The sequence below is a fragment of the Sceloporus occidentalis genome, unplaced genomic scaffold (assembly GCF_023333645.1).
Source record: "Sceloporus occidentalis isolate IW3139 unplaced genomic scaffold, rSceOcc1.0.p SCAF_2, whole genome shotgun sequence".
Lineage (NCBI taxonomy): Eukaryota > Metazoa > Chordata > Lepidosauria > Squamata > Phrynosomatidae > Sceloporus > Sceloporus occidentalis.
In genome coordinates this window covers 35,717,183-35,737,637 of record NW_028316982.1, presented here as the reverse complement: position 1 = coordinate 35,737,637, position 20,455 = coordinate 35,717,183, and the positions used below count along the sequence as shown (strand labels likewise).

General features: G+C 39.6%; 1 protein-coding gene across 1 annotated transcript in view; it reads right to left on the bottom strand.

The window, feature by feature from the left end:
- LOC149318150 (procollagen-lysine,2-oxoglutarate 5-dioxygenase 2-like) overlaps window positions 1–20,455 on the bottom strand; it is a 96,633-nt gene that overhangs the window by 28,620 nt on the left and 47,558 nt on the right. Inside the window, exons 5-9 of the mRNA XM_089508071.1 lie at window positions 9,151–9,314; window positions 6,858–6,970; window positions 4,652–4,715; window positions 3,832–3,929; window positions 3,470–3,571 (exon numbers count right to left, since the gene is read on the bottom strand). Coding sequence (XP_089364197.1) covers window positions 3,470–3,571; window positions 3,832–3,929; window positions 4,652–4,715; window positions 6,858–6,970; window positions 9,151–9,314 — 541 coding nt within the window. The remainder of the gene's footprint in view (window positions 1–3,469; window positions 3,572–3,831; window positions 3,930–4,651; window positions 4,716–6,857; window positions 6,971–9,150; window positions 9,315–20,455) is intronic.

Genomic DNA, 20,455 nt, shown 5'->3' with positions numbered 1-20,455 from the left:
CTTCCCTCCCTCTCTCCCTCTTTCTTTCCTCCTGTCCCTCTCTCCCTCCCTCCCCTTCCTTCCTTCCTTCCCTGCCCTTCCTTCCTTCCTTCCTTCCTTCCTTCCTTCCTTCCTTCCTTCCCTCCCTCCCTCTTTCTTTCCTCCTGTCCCTCCCTCCCTTCCTTCCTTCCTTCCTTCCTTCCTTCCTTCCTTCCTCTCCCCCCCTCTCTCTTGCCAAGAGAGAGACTTGTTCTGGAAAGGCTTGCCATGACTTTCTTCTGAGGCTGAGAGAGTGTGACTCTACCAAAGCCACCCAGTGGGTTTCCATGGCTCCATTTCTCCCCCCCCCCTCCTTCCCAGACTTTGGCCCCGTTCCTTCCCTATCCACCCACTTTTCCCTCCTTTCCCACTCACTCACCCTTTTCTCTGATTCCTAGACCCACTTTTTATTGTTGTTGTTGTGTGTCCTCAAGTCCTTTCTGCTTCCTGGCCACCCTCTCATGGGGTTTCCTTGGCAAGGTTTGTTCAGAGCAGGCTCACCATGGCCTTCCTCTGAGGCTGAGAAAGTGTGATGCCCCCACCCAGTGGGTTTACATGGCCGATCTGGAATTTGAACCCAGAGTCATAGTCCAACGCTCAAACAACTAGTCAACAACTCAAACACTGGCTCCAACAATCCACTTTAAAAGCTTGGGTGCGTTACAGACCGACGAAAAGCAGCGGCCTGCACCCGCCCCTTTCCCCACCGGATCGGGGCCTCAGTGGCCAGAGCGGCAGCCGCTGAGGCTCCGATCCGCCGCTTTCCAGGCCGTGGGGAAGGGGCAAAAGGCCCCTTCCCCGAGGCCTGGAAAGGGGTGTCCTTGGGGCTTCAAGCCCCAAGGACACCCCGCGGTGGCGGGGAGGAGGAGAAAGGGGCCACTTGGCCCCTTTCTCCCTTGCGTCGCTGGGCGCAGCCATCTAAAGGCTGCGCCCAGCGACACAAGGCCAGGAAGGAGCTCCATTTTAGAGCTCCTTCCTGCTCCAACGAAAGGGCGCAGTAAGTGCCCTCGCGCAGTGCAACGGCATCACATCCGCGCCACCTCGTTTGGAGGCGGCACATTCATGACGGCATCATGGCAGCCCCCATGTAGATGGGGCGCCACCATCTTGTACGTCCTCAGGACATATTAGGCTTGGGGGCATCAAGAAGTGACGCTCCTTTTTAAACCTAGGACGTCCTGAGGATGTCCCTATATGGTGGTTTGTAACGCGCCTTGGTCTTCTTCCCAGGGTGTCCAGATATCTTCACCGCAAAAGAAGGCACCACAAAATGGAAGACATTCAAGAAAAAGGGAGGAAAGGATTCAAGAAAAGCTCCAAACACTCCTAGAAATGTAAATGCATGCTTCATAGTCATGCTCAAAATGGAGGATGTTTTAGAATACCTCCTGTACAGAAGGTTGGAATGGAGGACATGTCCTGGAAGTGGAGGAGGAGATCTGCCCTGCCCTGAAGCGAACCTATCATGGGGTTTTCTTGGCAATATGAGTTCAGAGAAGCTTTGCCATGGCCTTCCTCTGAGGCTGAGAGAGTGTGACTTGCTTACTCTTGGTGGCTGTGCCCACTATGTGTTTTTTCTTTCTCACCCTGGAACCATTCCCATCCTTTTTTCATAGGCTGCATCTACACTGCAGAAATAATGTGATTTGACACTGCTTTAACTGCCCTGATGCCACGCTATGGAATCCTGGGATTTGGGTTTTTGGAGGAGAGTTTGCCTTCTCAGTGGAGCAGTGGAGCCACAACAAACTACAAATCCCAGGGCTCCATAGCATGGAACCAGCAAGATGTCCTCTTTTTCTGGGGTATACCTTACATTTCAGTCTTCTGTTCAGGAGGAATTCCCAAAATGTCCTCCCTTTTGAGCATCACTAAGATGCATGAATTTATATTTATATGAGGAGTTTCAGCTTTTCCTTGGTCATGTCCTCCATTTTACTTGAAAGCCCTACATTTTGCGGTGCCTTGCCTTCCTTTGCGGTTAGGACAGCTGGTCACCGTGGGAGAAAAGGGCAGCTAAAGTGGTGTCAAACTGCATTAATTCTGCAGTGTGGCAGCAGCCCTGGTCATCTCACCTGGTGACTCTTACTGGTTTTCTTCTCTTTCTTGTGACACCCTTTTCTGCCCCTTGGGTGAAGATTTTTAGTTTTTAGGAGTCACAGATAGACCACTACTATCCCATAAATTCACGGGGATAGGATCCAGATTTTTCCACTTCATTAGAATGAATAATGCTTCCAGCATGCAAAAGGAATATGTGTGCATTCGTCTCCATTCCAAATATCACAGCAGTAAATAAGTCTTTAACCTATAAAAATCTAATTGGATTTTTGACTAATTCTCAATACTGACGAAAGATTGGAATCTAAGTTTTATGTCAAGTTTAGCTTTAACAAATGAAACAGAGGAAATCAAGGAGTGAAAATAATTATGAGGGGTGACAAGGGTACCAAAATATTTCTTGCCTAGGGTGGCAAAATACCTAGACCCAGCCCTGAGCAGTGGCCTGTTTTGGGAGCAGGCAAAGCAATTGCCACAGTCCCAGCCTGATCATAGCCAGGGGCAGTTACATTTTAATATTGAGAGAAACATATTTATGGAAAAGCTGTCCACCAATGAAACTAGTTTAACAGATTAACCTGGTAGAGGATTGGGGGGCAATTACACCATAGAAGCTTTCAAAGAAAAGTTAGACAGATGTCTGTTGAGAAGGCTTTAACTGTGCTTTAGCTGTGAACTTTGCGCATCAAGGAGGGTGTTGTGAATACCTGATTCCCTCCAACCTCTTGTAATGTTTGATCACTTAATTTCAATCAATAAATTTATTGTGCTTACCTAACACAATGACAAGCTTAAAAAAAAGTATACAAGATACCAAACAACAACAACAATGAGAAATTATCCCAAATGATTTTACAAATAGTAACAAGAATGAAAGAATATAAAAAATCTTAAGTAATTATTTGACACAAAATAACAATCTGAATGGATGTTTTCCAGGATGTCTAATAATCCAAAGGATTAAGAGTTCTATTTCTGTTGTTCCTAAATTGAATCAAAAAAGAAATTCAGATTTATTTTTTATTTATTTTTAAAAAAGAAACTATAGGAAAGTTGTGTGGGATCCAGGCCCTTTCAAATGTTTAAAGCCACTTCCCTTCAGCCTTGGCAAACTTACTCTATAGTCAGGAGGGATAACACTGGTTTTTACAACATCTCTAAAGATAGGAATGACCTTTAATACTTCCCAGTACATAGCCTCATTAGACTGAGATGTAGTGGTGAGAGTTAAGAGCAGACATTGGCAGAACAGAATGGGTTGGTGAAGGAAATGAAGAAGAAAAAACCAGAAGGCTCACACTTTAAGTAGACAGGGTGCTGAAAAATGCTGTCATCAATGTCATACAATTCTGTTTGTGGAAGAATTCAACTTCATACAGCATATACTTACAGTCAATGTAGTTAGGTCTAGTAAATCTTTGTTACAGGCAATACATCCAGTTTCATGGGTCCAGCCATCAGGGATATAGTTTCCAAAGTAATTCAGATTCAACTGGATTGGGAAGGAAAAAAGCTCAAATAAATTCAGCGGGATAAAACCTGTAACCTTTATGTAGACCCACTTCACTAAATCCTGTTGAGGTGCTCACTCAGTTAAATGAACAGAAACTGGGAAAATAGGGTGTGTGGTACACTGTGCCACCTGTCACTGCAATAAGCTTCATTCTGATGCAAGCTAGAATTACAGCACACCTGTATCTCCCTTTCCTCACAGTGAAAAGTCTCAACTGAAAGAAAGTTGCTATCACTTACTTTAGTTGGGCCGTTTCCATGAAGAGTGACTGGCAAAGTGTCATATACAGAATTCCTAGCTCTGGCTCTTCCTTCTTCAAATTTCAGAAGAACTTCATCTGTAGCCAACCAAGAAGTTAATAACACATCAACTGTAGTAGTTCACTCAAAGAAGGATATCACAACATTCTTTGTATTTGCCTATTTTTCAATAAAATCCTGTACTTCCTGTCACTTAAACCTACAATTCATATGCCACTTATTCCACAGCTCGGGAACATACTGAAACAAGTACTAAGTAATACAATCTTTTAAAAGAATAATATTCTGTCTGTTTCAAGATCCTGCTTATTAAAATGAATGACCTGTTTTCTCTGCACTTTGAAGGACAAGTTGACCTTTTCCCAACATTCTCTTGGCAAGTCAAGACTATTCTGATGCTATCTTTCCTCTCAGAATTGTTCTTGGGAAGAGCCTGGAAACAGCTTTCTCCCATCTCCAAACTCCACCCCTCTTCTACTTCTGCTTCTCCCATGGAGACTATTAAACAATTACAATAAAAGACACTTAAAGTGGGTTTAATTTTCAAGCATCAAGAACAATTTCACATATCTGCAGGATTTTTCACCTTGTTTATAAATATTCTCTCTGGGGGGAAAAAAGGAAGTTGAGAAGGAGCTCATAAAACCAGCCACCAACCACTGGAAATTGTATTATGACATATAATGTACTGACAGACCTTTCTGTCAATGATATTAAATATTATGCAATTCGCAACTAGCAAGAATTTATTCTGATGGACTTATTACTTATCACTCAATAGTCATTTCATTATACATACCTATGGCTCCATTTAGAGTCTGGAAAATGTTGCACTTGTGATCCAAGGTAATATTAATATGTTCCTGGGGTAAGAAAAGCATATGACAAATGACCCAATATGAAATCCAGGACGTTAGAAAATGAAACATCTTGCCAAATACAAACTAGCTAAAGTCCATGACTGCATGTTTAGCTGAAAATACATTTTAAGAACCTGGATTTTTTTTTCTAGCCAGATTTTTTGAATGCTTAATATATATTCATAGTTCAGCTTGTCACACAGATCTACCCTTCACCAAGAAAGTAATGATTCATTATCAAACTGTTTACATGACCAGAGTACAGAAAGATCTGCTTTCTGATTCATAATCCAAACAAATGGAGTTCATGACTTCTCAAAAAATGCAGATTTGACACTATGTAGCAAGAGACTATCTGCTGAAAACTACTAATATATTTGTATATTTTTAAGTAACAGACTTGGATATGATAATATCCTATGATGCATGCAGAATTAATCACTCATATTAAGATACAATTGTTTTCAGGGCATATACTCAAGGCTTCAGGACGTGTGCTGTATATACTTATGTATAAGTAAAAAAATAAAATGATAAAAAATCTACCCCCAAAAAACTTGGGTACATGTTGGGTCAATGCTGGAAAAGGGACCCTCAGCAAAGGCAGTGACAAAGGCTCATAAGATTTATATACATTAAGCCACTATTTAAAATGTTCACTGCAGTTGCTCTTCAGACTCCCCTGGGTTGCTGCTGAATCTGCTCAGGCTGAAAAAAGTAAGTGTAGAAGGATGAAAGACCACTTTTCTTTCTAGAGTTTGGACAAAACAGGGTTAATGAAGTGGATTCACTGCTTCCATATCAAAAGGGGCTTCATGCTTCTGCCTCCTCACATTGACTTTGCATTGAGCCTCTAATAGAGGGAGGTTGCTTTTCTTGCTCTTCCTCATTTTGTTTTTGTTTTTCAGGCCACATTCTCATTGTGCCCTGCTCCTTTTCAAAAAGGAGTGCAGAAGAGAAACACAAGCAAGCATTCCTTTTCCACATGGACTGTCCTCTCTTACTAGAGTGACATCTCCAGTTGTGACATCTCCTGGAGTGACATTCCTTACTGAAGTGACAACTCCAGCCACCTGTCCAATGGGAAGACTCTTGATAGCTTGTTGTACGCTGATATATTACAGGCTGAGTTTCACTTATCTGGAATGCTTGGGACCATAAGTATTTTGAATTTATACATAAACTATCTTGGAGATGGAACCCAGGTCTAAACACAAAAGCCATTTATGTTTCATAGATGCCTTGTACACATAGTCTGAAGGCAAATTTATATACAGTGGACCCTTGTTATACGCTGGGGTTTGGTTCCAATATCTCCCGTGGATAACAAAATCCGTGTATACTCAAGTCCTATTAATATAATGGCATAGAAAAATGGTGTCCTTATAAAAAATGGAAAATCAACGTTTGATATTTGAAATTTATACTTTTTTGGAACATTTTCAAACTGTGTCTGCTTGAATCCGTGTATAAAAAATCTGTGTATAAGAAGGGCCGACTGTACAATTTTTAAAATAATTTTGTGAATGAACCAAACTTTGTGTGTATTGGACCATCAGAAAGCAAAGGTGTTGTTATCTCAGCCACTCATGTAAAAAGTTTTGGATTTTGGAACATTTTGGATTTTGGAATTCCAAATTAGGGAGATTCAACCTGTAATTGCTCTTTTTTAAATGTGCCATAATTTGTAAGCCAGTTTGACAATATACAAAAAACAAGTAATGGAAATAAACAAATACATGCTTACATCTTTGGCTCAACTGTCATACAATTGGGGTTGTTTCCACATCAAACAAATTGTTGGGCAGGAATCCAAATTCCTTTAAGGTGCTATGGAATGAATATGCTTCACATGTTGGAGCACATGTTTTTGCCAAAACTGGATTAAATGGATGGCAGTGATTAACTGTAGACACTCAAATTTCTTGACCTAGTGTTTTTATTTTAGAACTCTGATGAGATTTCCCAGAGCTCTGAATGATTATACATCAATTCTGTGTTCTTCAATAAAATCAGCTATTAAATTCTAGATATATTTCAAAATGGCTCAGATTGTGCAGAAAATATGTTTCCTGCACGTCCAGATATCAGGGACAGAAGTATAATCCAAGTGAAAAGAAGTACCACTGATGAGGCTCTACATACCCTCTTCAAAGGATCAATATATAGTTTTGTATAAAAAAGCTGGTCATCATCATTATCTTGGAGATTCCACTGTTGTACAATACTGTTTACAGATGGAGAATAACCAATAAATCCTGAAAGACACCACAAAATCAAATAAGCATAAATGAAATAAACATATAAACCAGTATTTCAACTCAAAAAGAATTTCCTTTCTGTTTTAGAGGACATCAAGCTTTAGGAAACTTTGAATTTCATGCCTAAAGCATCAGTCTTGTGCCCTTCTAGGTGTTTTGGAAAATAACTCTCGGAATTCATGAATTTCTTATCCCAAGCCATGCTGAGTTTTTCCTAAATATCCAGAGGGCACTAGATTTCAGGTGGAGGGTTCTTCTATGGAGGCTAGGTATGTTTCCAATCAATTTTCCCTCCAGAGATCGCTTAGTGCTTCATGGCATTAACAGCATTAATCCCTTTTTTACTGTGTAAATTAAAGGTTTCTTCCTTATGATTAGAAACACACACACACACACCAGGTGCAGACTCTGTTGTGAGAAAAATCAGACTCTGAGAAAACACATGCAACATATATCCTTCAATTCTGTCCCCCATCTGTTCTCCAAATGAGGAAGTAATTAATCTTCAACCCACAAGTGTGAGATGAAGGAATGTATATACCAGAGAAAGGAATGTGTAGCATAATCCAAAAAAATTCAAACCTGAAGTCACTTCCACGGTGTTCAATGGGACTTTTCCACAAGATGGATTTAAAACCCTGTCAAACATGTTTCATACAAATACATATTCTAAGAACATCTTTTTGTAGCCCTCTGCAGGCATTAAGCCTGCTCACAAGACAGCACAAATGTGGCAAGGGAACAAAGATATGCATGCAGTGTTCCCAACACTCAGAACACAACTTTCTTGTTTTACTTGACAAAGCATGAAAATGGCTTCCACTCAAATTAAATTGAATATGTGTAGAAGTCTTCATTGAAAGAAGGAATGTTTTAGAACCATACTCTCTACCTATTTTAAGACCTTAGGAGAAGTGTGAATGCTCTTATCAATGCAAGATAGCCACCTGTAAAAATCCTACAAATCAGAGGTGAGATTTAAAATGGTGGTTTTCCTGTGGCTTCCCTACTGGTGGTTTCATTGCTCTGGAGCTGGTTGTTGAATGCAATGGGGATAAGATTAATGGAGGCCCACCAATGCTGCAGGTGTCATGGATGGGCATCTGAAGGTGAAGCGATTCAGGAAAGGAATGGCTGAAGAAATTGACCATGGGCACAGAAAAAAAGGGGGAAACTGGCTTAATTAAATGAATTGTGTAAAAATTGCCGAAATTCAATTATCCAGCTGGACTAACTCAATGAAATAGTGGGATAATATTGACCTACCATTCCATAACTGATTCAACAAGGTGGACCAATTGTTGGGACTAACAATTGGATTTAGTTAGTATTCCCACTTGGGAAGAAGTCAAAAATAAGAGTACAGTTTTGCAACATGACCATTTTTGTTATATTTTTTTAAGAGATGGGTTTAAATACAATCAGACAATTTCTTGGTATGATACAATCTGTGACACAGATCTCATGACAGTCAGCAATTGTAGTAATTTGAAGACAAGAAAACCTGTCCCAGAAATTTCTGCCCCCAAAATTTAATGAGTGCTTTCACAATTCTCTTGGCTTTCTTCAGAACTACTCAGTTATAATTGGAGGTTTAGAAGTATTTTTGCTGATTATAATTAAAGTAAGATTTGTGAATATTATAAGAACTCTAGTAGCAGTAGAAACCATAAGTTATTTATTCATAAAAATAATTTATTCATGAATTTAGACTGGTTATTAGGCTGAAGTCTGAAATATGCTTACCACAAATTAAGTCCCAGGGATCTCATTGCTAAATAAACATTATTAGGATTAATTTTTAAAAAATGCTGATGGAGAGAAAGATTTAAGCAGTTCAAAATACATATTTTAGACTGTGTGATGTTCTTACTCATTTGTCACACATTTCTCCCTTTTTATTGTCTCTTCCTTTTTATACACTTTCTTTTTTTCAATCTCCCTCTTGCTACCCATCTTTCTAGGCATGCCTGTATTGATAGCTGGGGAGTGTCACAATAATGTCTAACACTATTACAAATAATTTTGTCCTTATCAAATCTTGAAAATAATTCCAGTTCTAACTAATAAAAAAAAACTTTGCTCAAGATGCATAGAAACTGGAGGTCTGTTTTCTCCATAATGCTTGAATTAGTCCCTCAATTTGTTGTTGTTGTTGTTTTCCAAATACTACTTACCTCCTGCATTAAGGAATCGTTTCCCACTCCGAACAACAGGGTATTTGTCTGACAGTCTCTTATCTGGCCATATTAATCCATCTGCTGCAAAAACTACCTTGTGATTGGCTTGCTGGAACTTCTTTAACAACTGTTCAGGTCCCCCGGCAAATATGACATCGTAGCTGAAGTATGAAGAAGAACATGTAAAATGACCATCTCTAAAATTAACCAAGAATATAAGCATTTGAAACAAAATAAATAGATAAATTTGCTTAAAGCATTAAGCAAGTAGTTAGATTTAGAAGGAATCACATATTTAGAAGCTATTAGAGATGGAAATTTTTAAATTAGAAAAAGGCAGTAACCCCAGATGTATGTGTGTGTGCCTTCAAATCGCCCATCAACATAAGTTGATGGCAGCACCATGGATTTCATATGGTTTTTTAAGGCAAGGAATATTTAGAGGTGATTTTGCTAGTTCCTTTCTCTGAAGTATAGTCTATATCACCTGGTATTCATTGGCAGTCTATCATCCAAGCACTAACCAAGCTTCCAAGATCAGACAGGGTTTGGTGTCTTTAGGGTATTTAAGACCCACATAGATACACATAATTCATTTAGTCATTAAGAAGTTCTGGGTGACATTCTGCCATTGACATGTAAAACAGTAGGGTTCTACTTTAAAGCTGGAAATTAGCCTTTCTCCATTTCCCTACCATTGAATTGCTCCACCATCATGCTTCATTCCTGGATTGTTTCTGTATTACAGCTGAGAAAGGGAGGCAAACTGCCTAGAAGAGTTGTGAGAGAGCACATGCAAAAGACTGAGGGCTGGCCACCCTTTGCCAATGTGCAGCATCTACAGTTGATATACTCCCCTCCGCTTTCTATGAGTTGGATAGCTGGGCTGGCTCAAAGTATATGGCTGCCTGAAGTAAAGATAAAAATGGTGGTTTATCCCATTTTATTTACAAGAGCCAAGTGGACTATCAGCTCATCCTTCTTCAATGCTGGCAATAGAGCAATATTCTCTTCTACACTTCAAAACAGCTGATAGATCAGGGTGCAGTGCAGATCATTTAGCATATAGCTTTCTTCTCTTCAATCCTGTCCCTTGGCATCTGTTGCCTGAGACAACCACTTCATTTTCCTCTGTGATTATGCAGCTGCCCAGACTGGATCCTCTGTTTAAATTCTTCTCTTCTCCACAAGATCAGAGTAACACCACACAAATTGCTTGCTTCATTTATCAACATATCAAACTGGCTTCCAGAAGGGAACATGAGAAACAACTTTTTTTCTCCCAAATTTTCTCTATGATGCACAGGGAAGTACACTGCACAATATACCTTTCATGAGGCACAAGCCTAAGGTAATGATGGATACAGTAGATAATCCCTCTACAGGCCATACATTCGCATTTCTTTCATTTTTAGCTAGGCAAGTTCTGTTCTGTAGAGCAGGGGCAGGAAAACATTAGAATAGGATCTACCAGGGGATCTCTCAAGGATCTGTGGTACATTGGCAAATGTTTCCTGATAACAACAAAGCAGGCTTCCCCAATCAAACACCTCTTTCTAAATCAGACTGTTAGAATTCCTAATATTAAAATAACTCAGATATAGATTTATATTTATGCATCAAGATTGTCCTACTGTATGGCTTAACCCCTTGAACCAACACAGTGGCATCCGGCTGCAGCCTGCAAGATATCATTTGTGCACATTTCCATGGTGGGGAGGGGAGCAGCTTTGGGATTCTACAGTAGTAAAACAAAAATAAAAACAACAAAGTAGATCCTCCAAGCCTAAAGTCTGCCCACACCTAGTTTTAAAGTGTGGGAGAAAATCAAAGCAAAGAAGTTAAGGCCACATAATCTATATTCTGCCACACCAAAATAGCTGGAAGAATGGTAACAGGGAGTTACAAATAGAGTGATCCCTCCACATTAGCTGGGGTTAGGGGTGAAGGGCCCCTGTGAATGTAGAAAAACTGCAAATAAAAAACCCACTATTCTTTTTACCTGAGAGAACACCTCTCTGGGAATCTCCAGGTCCTCTAATGCAACACTTATGGTCAACATCTGCCAGATATTGATCATAGAATCATGCTGGAAAACTTACAAATGCCAAAAGAAATGTTTTCTCTAGGAACTTGTAGGTTTTCCAGCACAACTCTATGGTCAAGTTCTGGCAGAGTTGCGTTGGAGGACCTAGAGATTCCTAGAGAGAACATATTAATCAGAACCACAAATAATCAAATATGCAAAAGTCAAAGCCACAAATGTGGACAGTCAACTGTATAATTTGCCATGGTAAAAGCTCTGAGAAGCATTAGTCTCAGAAACTGCCAGTTTTTATTGTGGGATTCAATTTGTTCTTGCGTGGGAGCAGGTCACATGGGGAACTTCTGCATTTTCTTGCAATGATGCCTCATAAATTCACCAAATATTTCCAGGTAGCTGCAGTAATTTTGGAGCAGCACCCCTATGTGACATTCCCAGGTCTTCCAAAGAAAAACACTCCCACAAGATCTCATAATAGAATATTCTCACACAATCAAGTTCATGTCATAACGAGTCAGCAAAGTGCTTTAGCAAAACATGCTGATATAGCCTTAAACTAGCCCAAGCCAAAAAACTAAACTTTTTTTAAAAAAGGAAGAAAAAAAACCTTCATAGCCTTGCTAATACTAATGTTTTACCTACACAACTCATTTATTTTGTATTATTGCAAGGAAATGAATTTTCGTCTTCATCTTTGTAGAAAGAGAATCAACAGGATGCATGTTCTACAGCCCATAACTGGGAATGTTATTTTTTAATATGTGTGTGTGTGTGTGTGTGTGTGTGTGTGTGTGTTATTTTTTAATGTGTGTGTGTGTGTGTGTGTGTATCCAGACTTTGTATAATTTTTTAAAACCACAGTTATTTAAAAAAGCACAATTGATAATTTTTTGACAATCATATTTTGGCTTATGAAGTTGAGGTGCATGAGTCTTCATGTAAGTCATGATTAAAGCAGAAAAGTTTAATAAACGAGAATTCCATTTTGATCAGATTCAGAACTCAGATACACAGTTATATGAAATTAGAAGCTATAGTTAATAAGAAGCTTCCTGATTAATCATACCTTCCTCAAGTATGTGCACAGGGAAAATAAGTTTAAGACAGATGACAGCTCAATTAAGATCATTCTGTGTTTGTGTGTGTGCATGTGTTAAGTTCAAACCATGGATTAGTATGTGTTAGTGGTTACATTCTAAGAAATAAAATTGGCTTAAGGGTCTATACTATAAACATAAAAGAAGGAAAACAATTCAAAGAGACTATGTGGACAGGCAAAATATGTTTTGACAATCTGACAGATGACATCTCAACTGACATCATTCTGTGTGCATGTGTGCATGTAAAGTTCAAACCATGGATTAATATACGTTAGTGGTTATATTCTAATAAATAAAATTACCTTAAGGGTCTATACTATAACAATTAAAGAAAGAAAACAATTTAAAGAAGCTGTGTACACAGGCAAAGTAAATTTAACAATCTGACAGATGACAGCTCAATTGAGATCATTCTGTGTGTGCGTGCGTGCGTGTGTGTGTACATTTCAAACCATGGATTAATATGTGTTAGTGGCTAAATTCAAATAAATAAAATGTTCTTAAGCATTGGTATGTATATAATCAAACAATCTCACTGAACATAGAGAAAACACAGGAAAAAATAGGATGAGCCCAGAAGACTGTTCATATATTCTTCCATGTACACAAAAGGACAGATTAGAACATTTGTGCCTGCTGCCCTTGTTATGACTGTCATATTTTGATGCAAACTTATAAGTGTGCATGAAAATGTGGAACTTGGCACATTCCCAATCCCTCATACATTATCCTTAAATGGTGAATATGTGAGCATTTTTCTTGTATGCAATGTGTGGCAATGATTATGATGATTATTAGGGGTGGAAAGAATATTCACTGTTACTCATTCTTCATCTCCCCCCAAAAAGGATTTCTTGACACTTGGGAAATGAGGTCTGGAAAAATAACACAAGAGCAAGAATTTTGTGCATTTTTTGTCGCATATTGACATATCCTAACATGTTTCAATAGATTATTCAGTGGAGAAATACAAATGTGAGTTTCTTGTGTAAAAACGTGTACAAGAAGAGGTCTTGCACATAAAATTTACTAACGCAAACTCCAGAAATACTGTACAGTCATCCCTACTGATTCTGGAACCCCCTACAAATCTGAAAACTCTCCAACATTGGGGTCCCATGTGTGTCAATGGCCACGCATGCCATTTTGTTCCCTCCCTGCTCACTGTCCGCAAAGAGTGACGTTGCGGATCCCAAGGCCACGCAAAGGGAGGGACAACTGTATTTTGGGAAAAAGTTTTTCTTGTACAACTGTGGGCTGTGCAATTGCTGTGGTTCCCGTCCAATTTGGGCCAGAGCAGCCAAAAGCCACTCCTTCTAGGGTCTCTGCTTCAACCCATTGTAGTAGTGGTAGTAGGGTATGTGTGACCAAAACAACAATAGACATTTTTTCTGCCTTCAAAATAATACAAATTTACATGATTTTACAAACTCTCAAACTGGACCTGTTTTTTATGTTTGTATAACATGGAAAAGTTGTACAATCTTGACAGGACACTGAAGCTCAGCATTTGACTACTCCACTGAACCTCAAAGTACTCTTCCAAAACTCCAAGCCTATCTTCACATTAATACAAACTATAAACTTGTTTTCCCCTCACACATAAACCACTACTGAACTGCTAAGAGGCACAGTAAGCATAACAACTCAAATGGGATTTCTCCATTCCATATGTCCACTTTTTCACCACTTCTGACCAAAATACTAATAAATTGTTTCAGTAATAAAGGACATGCTCAAAATGCCACAGGCCTGAGATATTACAGATTCTTGACTATGGCTCTGCATCCAGTGTCCTTCATATATTTTGGATTGCATTTGCCACAATCCCTGACCAATGCCAATGATGGCTGGGCCTTCTGGGAATATATGGAGGACACATGCACTCTACAAGTTCTACATTTCATAGTTACAATTTTGCACTACTGTTCAAAACATCTGTTTCAAATGCTTCAATATTTTAATATTCTCTCCTGGCACTAGTTCACACAACTACTTTTCATAACCTAACAAATCATGCTTTATTCCTTTAGCAACAAAGAGCTGCTTTTAATGAAGCATACTCAATACCACATCATATGATATCACAAAGTATTACCTTTTTCTGGTGTTGTCAAGATGGTATTTTATGTCATGGTCAGAAGGGAGAGGAAAATAGCAGATGTGAACAACTGGCTCCACAGATGGTGCTGCCGAGAAGGATTTGGATTCTTCGATCATGGGCTGCGGTTCCATGAGGAGGGACTTCTTGCAACAGACGGGTTGCATCTCACGCCAGTTGGAAGAAATGTTTTTGCCAACAGTCTCAAGAACTTGATCAGGAGAGCTTTATACTGAGTTCCGAGGGGAAGGGAGACAATATTAAGGAAGGCGAAAGGGATGGCGAAAATAGTCAAAATAACATAGAGGAAACAAGAAAAAAAGTGCAAGGACCCAACAGTGGGAGGCAAAAAAACTTGCACAGGCAGCAAGTAAAAGGGACCCATGGTCTGCGATGTCTCTACACTAATGCACAGAGCATGGGAAATAAGCAAGATGAACTCGAACTCCTAGTACAACAAAGCAAATATGATATAATAGGCATCACTGAAACCTGGTGGGATGAGTCTCATGATTGGAATGTGGAAATAGAGAGGTATAACCTTTTTAAGAGAAATAGGCCAAACAGGAAAGGAGGAGGAATAGCACTATATGTAAGAGATATTTACACCAGTGAAGAGATCTAGGACATCAATCCTGGAAGCCAGGTGAAGAGCATCTGGATAAAAATTAAAGGGGAGGGAAACAACAAGGATGTTATGGTGGGAGTCTACTACAGACCCCCAAGTCAGACTGAGGAATTGGATGATATCTTTCTAGAACAGATGACCACACAGTCAGAAAGGAGAGATGTAGTAGTGATGGGTGACTTCAACTATCCTGATATTTGCTGGAAGTCAAACTCAGCAAAATCCTCAAGGTCTAGCAAATTCCTCACTTGCCTGGAAGACAATTTCATTGTCCAAAAGGTGGAAGAGGCAACAAGGGGGTCAGCTATTTTAGATCTGATCCTAACCAACAAGGATGACTTGGTTAATGGGGTGCAAGTGGTGGGATCATTAGGTGGAAGTGACTATGTTCTCCTGGAGTTTGTAATACAGTAGAAAGGAGAAGCCAAGCAGAGTCAGACACGCATCCTAGACTTTAGGAGAGTGGATTTCAGTAAACTTAGAGAAGTATTGAGGGCGATTCCATGGTCAGAAATACTACAAGATAAAGGAGTTCAGGACGGATGGGAGTTTCTCAAAAGGGAGATACTGAAGGCACAATTTCAAACAGTTCCAGTGAAAAAGAAAAATGGGAGGTGTCTGAAGAAACCAGGATGGATGACTAAGGAACTTTCAACCGAGCTAAGTTTGAAACGGAACATGTATAAGAAATGGAAAAAGGGGGAAATCACGAAAAAGGAATTCAAAGAAATAGCAGGCATGTGCAGGGGTAAAGTCAGAAAAGCTAAAGTGCAGAATGAACTCAGGATTGCTAGAGAGGTTAAGAACAATAAAAAGGGCTTTTTTGGATATGTCCGCAGCAAGAGGAAGAAGAAGGAAACGGTAGGGCCACTGCGTGGAGAAGATGGCAAAATGCTAACAGGAGATAGAGAAAAGGCAGAATTACTCAACACCTTCTTTGCCTCAGTCTTCTCAGAAAAGGAAAAGGGTGCTCAACTTGAGGATAATGGAGCAGAGGACAGAATAGGGGAATTTCAGCACAGAATAAGTAAAGAGATAGTAGAGGAACACCTTGTTAATCTAAATGAATTTAAGTCTCAGGGACCAGATGAACTCCATCCAAGGGTATTAAAAGAACTGGCAAAAGTAATATCGGAGCCATTGGCAATCATATTTGAGAACTCCTGGAGAACAGGAGAGATCCCAGCAGACTGGAGGAGGGCAAACGTTGTCCCCATCTTCAAAAAGGGGAAAAAAGAGGATCCCAACAATTATCGTCCAGTTAGTCTGACATCAGTTCTAGGAAAGATTCTGGAGCAGATCATTAAACAGAGAGTCTGTGAACATCTAGAAGGCAATGCCATAATCACAAAAAGTCAACATGGGTTTCAGAGAAACAAGTCATGCCAGACAAATCTAATCTCTTTCTTTGATAAAATTACCAGCTTGGTAGATGAAGGGAATGCTGTGGATATAGTATATCTTGATTTCAGTAAGGCTTTTGACAGGGTTTCCTATGACATTCTTGCAAACAAGCTTGTAAAATGTGGACTAGACAAGGTAACTGTTACATGGATTTGTAACTGGTTTACCGGCCGAACCCAAAGGGTGCTCAACAATGGCTCCTTTTCATCCTGGAGAGAAGTGACCAGTGGGGTCCCACAGGGCTCTGTCCTGGGCCCAGTGCTATTCAACATCTTTATCAATGACCTGGATGACAGAATTGGGAGCATACTTATCAAATTTGCAGATGACACCAAATTAGGAGGAATAGCTAATACTCCAGAGGACAGGATCAAGATTCAAAATGACCTGAATAGACTAGAAAGCTGGGCCAAAGCTAACAAAATGAAATTCAACACAGAGAAATGTAAGGTATTACACTTAGGGTGGAAAAATAAAATGCACAAATATAGGATGGGGGACACCTGGCTGAATGAAACTACGTGTGAAAGGGATCTAGGAGTCCAAGTAGGCCACAAGTTGAACATGAGTGAACAGTGTGATACAGCAGCTAAAAAGGCCAATGCGATTTTAGGCTGCATCAATAAAATTATAGTGTCTAGATCAAGAGAAGTAATAGTGCCACTGTATTCTGCTTTAGTCAGGCCCCACCTAGAATATTGTGTCCAGTTCTGGGTGCAACAATTCAGAAAGGACATTGAGAAACTGGAGCGTCTCCAAAGGAGGGCGACAAAAATGGTGAAGGGTCTGGAAACCATGCCCTATGAGGAACGACTTAGGGAGCTGGGGATGTTTAGCCTGGAGAAGAGAAGGTTAAGAGGTGATATGATAGCCCTGTTTAAATATGTGAATGGATGTCATATTGAGGAGGGAGCAAGCTTGTTTTCTGCTGCTCCAGAGAACAGGACCCGGAACAATGGATGTAAGCTACAGGAAAAGAGATTCCACCTGAACATTAGGAGGAACTTCCTGACAGTAAGGGCTGTTCGACAGTGGAATGCACTCCCTCGGAGGGTGATAGAGTCTCCTTCCTTGGAGGTCTTTAAACAGAGGCTGGATGGCCATCTGTCAGGGATGCTTTCATTTGGATTTCCTGCATGGCAGGGGGTTGGACTGGATGGCCCTAGTGGTCTCTTCCAACTCTACGATTCTATGATTCTATTATTCTATGATTCTATGTTTGAGAAGAAATTTCAGGCACCTGGCATCATGTACAGTATATACAAAACACAATTGTGCCCATTTGACAGAGAGTAATACCAAGACAAAAGTGCAGCGGGGTACAAAATGGATTGCTTACATAAAGATGGTTTATAACAATCACTTTAGTGTCCTTCCTTTGCCAAATTGTGTTTCCGGAGCTGAACTGATATGCCATTTTTTGCTGCCAACATTCACAACAAGTTTATTATCACTGGGATTACTGCAGGTCTTAGGAGTCTCTGTGCCATATCATAACACATACTGCTGTTTGTTAAAAGACCTTTTTGATTTTTTGCACTTAGGTAAACACTGTCAGTAAATAAACATGATTCCTTCTGTTAAAAATATTGATGTACAGATTCATTAAATTGAAGAGGTCTTTCTCAAAGAACAGGAGCAAATTACTAGCTTGAAACCACTCAGGGAAGTGACTTTCTCTACCATTGGCATGCTGTCTCCATCTAATGACTATTTTCTTTGCAATACAGTAGATAAAAGGTTGCCGATCAATACAGTTCAGAGACTACTTGCTTTCCTTAAAGTTATGTAGAAGAGTCACAATCAAAACAATTTGCATTCAATGTTCAACAGCTCCTGTTCCAATGGTAAATGGAAAATCCTAAAACATATAATTGTTATTTTGGATTTTTTTTTAAAAAAGCATACTTTTGTATGTTGGTATATGCAGCAATTTCTCATTTTGTAGTTGTTCATACTTTGTTTTTATTTCAGACTGTTCCTAGTTGTCCCTGTGAACCTCTTCAAGTATTTTCTGAATAGACAGTGCAATTGCTAAACATGATTTATGTCTTCTACCATTCTCCCTTTCCCCAGCCACAGCTTATTGTTGCATGCCTTCTGTGTACTTTCTGACTTATGGCAACTCTAAGACAAACCTATCATGAGGATTCTTGGCAAGATTTGATAAGAAGTGTTTTGCCATTGCTTTCCTCGAAAGCTGAGAGAGTGTGAATTTCTCAAGCTCACCCCGTGGGTTTCCACAGAAGAGCTGGGATTAGAACCCTGGTCTTCCAGAGTCCAAGTCCAACACTCATACCACTCTATGCTGGTTCTGTCAGCTTGCTAGGCTGTATTCTCCTGCTACAAGTATCCCAAGATGTTTTCCTGCCTCCATCCTTTCCCTCCTGCTCTACCTTCTCCCCTCTCCCCTTATTTATTTATTTTGTTCATTTTTGTACTCATGACTATGGACTCAAATAGGTTTTCACTCTACTACAATGCTGAGGTCATAAAGCATTTATTATTATTATTATTATTATTATTATTATTATTATTATTATTTTGCTCTTCACTCCTGTCCTGTCAGACTCCATTCCCTTACTACTGCAGCAGAGAAGTCTTGACTTCCTCCATCCTTTTCTTTTCTCCTTTCTGACACCTTCTTTAAAAATTTTCCCAGGCAGCTAATCTAAAAAAAGCAGGACAAGGAAGTCTCATCAGATACCATAAGTACAAGGAGAGAAGAATGTGGCTCCCTTCCTTCCATAACTAGAAGCTTTGGCACTATTGAAGGAATCTGGGTCCAATCTTGATAAGTTTAGGACAAGGAGCAGTGAAATAATATTTAGGAAGTGGGATAATCCAGAGATCAGGAGGGAAAAAATGGAAAGCTCAATATGTCTTCAATGGAAATACTAGCTCTTCCAGATAAACCTTGAGTGAAAAGTTGAAAAAGATCTGGAGATGCAATGTGTCACATTAGGATTCAACTGATCAAGTGTTCAACTGATCATGCCAGAAAGATAAACTATATAGCTCAGAAAGAGATTTGAAGCTGAGAAATACTTTTTGAAGATGGAAACAACCTAAAAAATGTACCGAGCAGCAGTAACATTATTAAAAGCAAGAATGGGAAACATGCAGATGTTGCTGGATTGCAACTTCAATAATTTCTCAACTTTGGCTCTGCTGCCTGGGGCTTATGGGAGCTGCAATTCAATGATGTTTAGTGGGGCCATACATTTTCTGCCTAATTTTAAAGAGATTTTCAAAGATTTCCCTGACAAGTTATTTCCTGAGATGGAAACCGAACACAAACATTAGTTCACTTTTACCACATCCAAGTAATAACATGTAATAGCTGAATGGAGCCCTGTCAGAGCAGTTTGGCAGGAGAGACAGTTTTTGAATTAACCAATTTGAATTATTTTTTTTAAAAAAACTACTCGAAACACAACTGCTGGCTTATAAGACATTACAGATCTACACCACAGTGATAAAGTTCCATTGCCAAGAAAAGGTCTTGCTTAGAAGTAGTTATGTGACCTGGCTAGGCTTTTATCAGCTTTTACACTTTAGAAGACAAATTCTTTAACAGGGACAGTTTCCAGGAAGGATGCAAACTTTCTGCCCGTATAAAGGGAATGAAAACTTTGATGCAGCTCCAGTCTTGAAGTTAAATAGATTATAATTGATCTCCCTTCCTGGCACCTCCTATCCATCATTGATAACTTTATGAAGAATCTGCACTGAAACTCCAAAATCAGCACAAGGAGAAAATGTTGGTATAGTGGTAGTAGCCAAAGAATCTCCTAAGTCTGCAGCCCCCACTTGTCCCCCAAAACCTATCCCTCTTGCATATACACAAAGGCTGCTGCCACATTGCCAAATTAATGCAGTTCAGCACTGTTTTAACTCTCATGGCACCATCCTATGGAATCCTGGGATTTATACTTTGTTGTGGTACCAAAACTCTCTGAGAGAGGTGAAATGTCTCATAAAACCACAAATCCCAGAATTCCATAGCATTGAGCTAGTTAAAA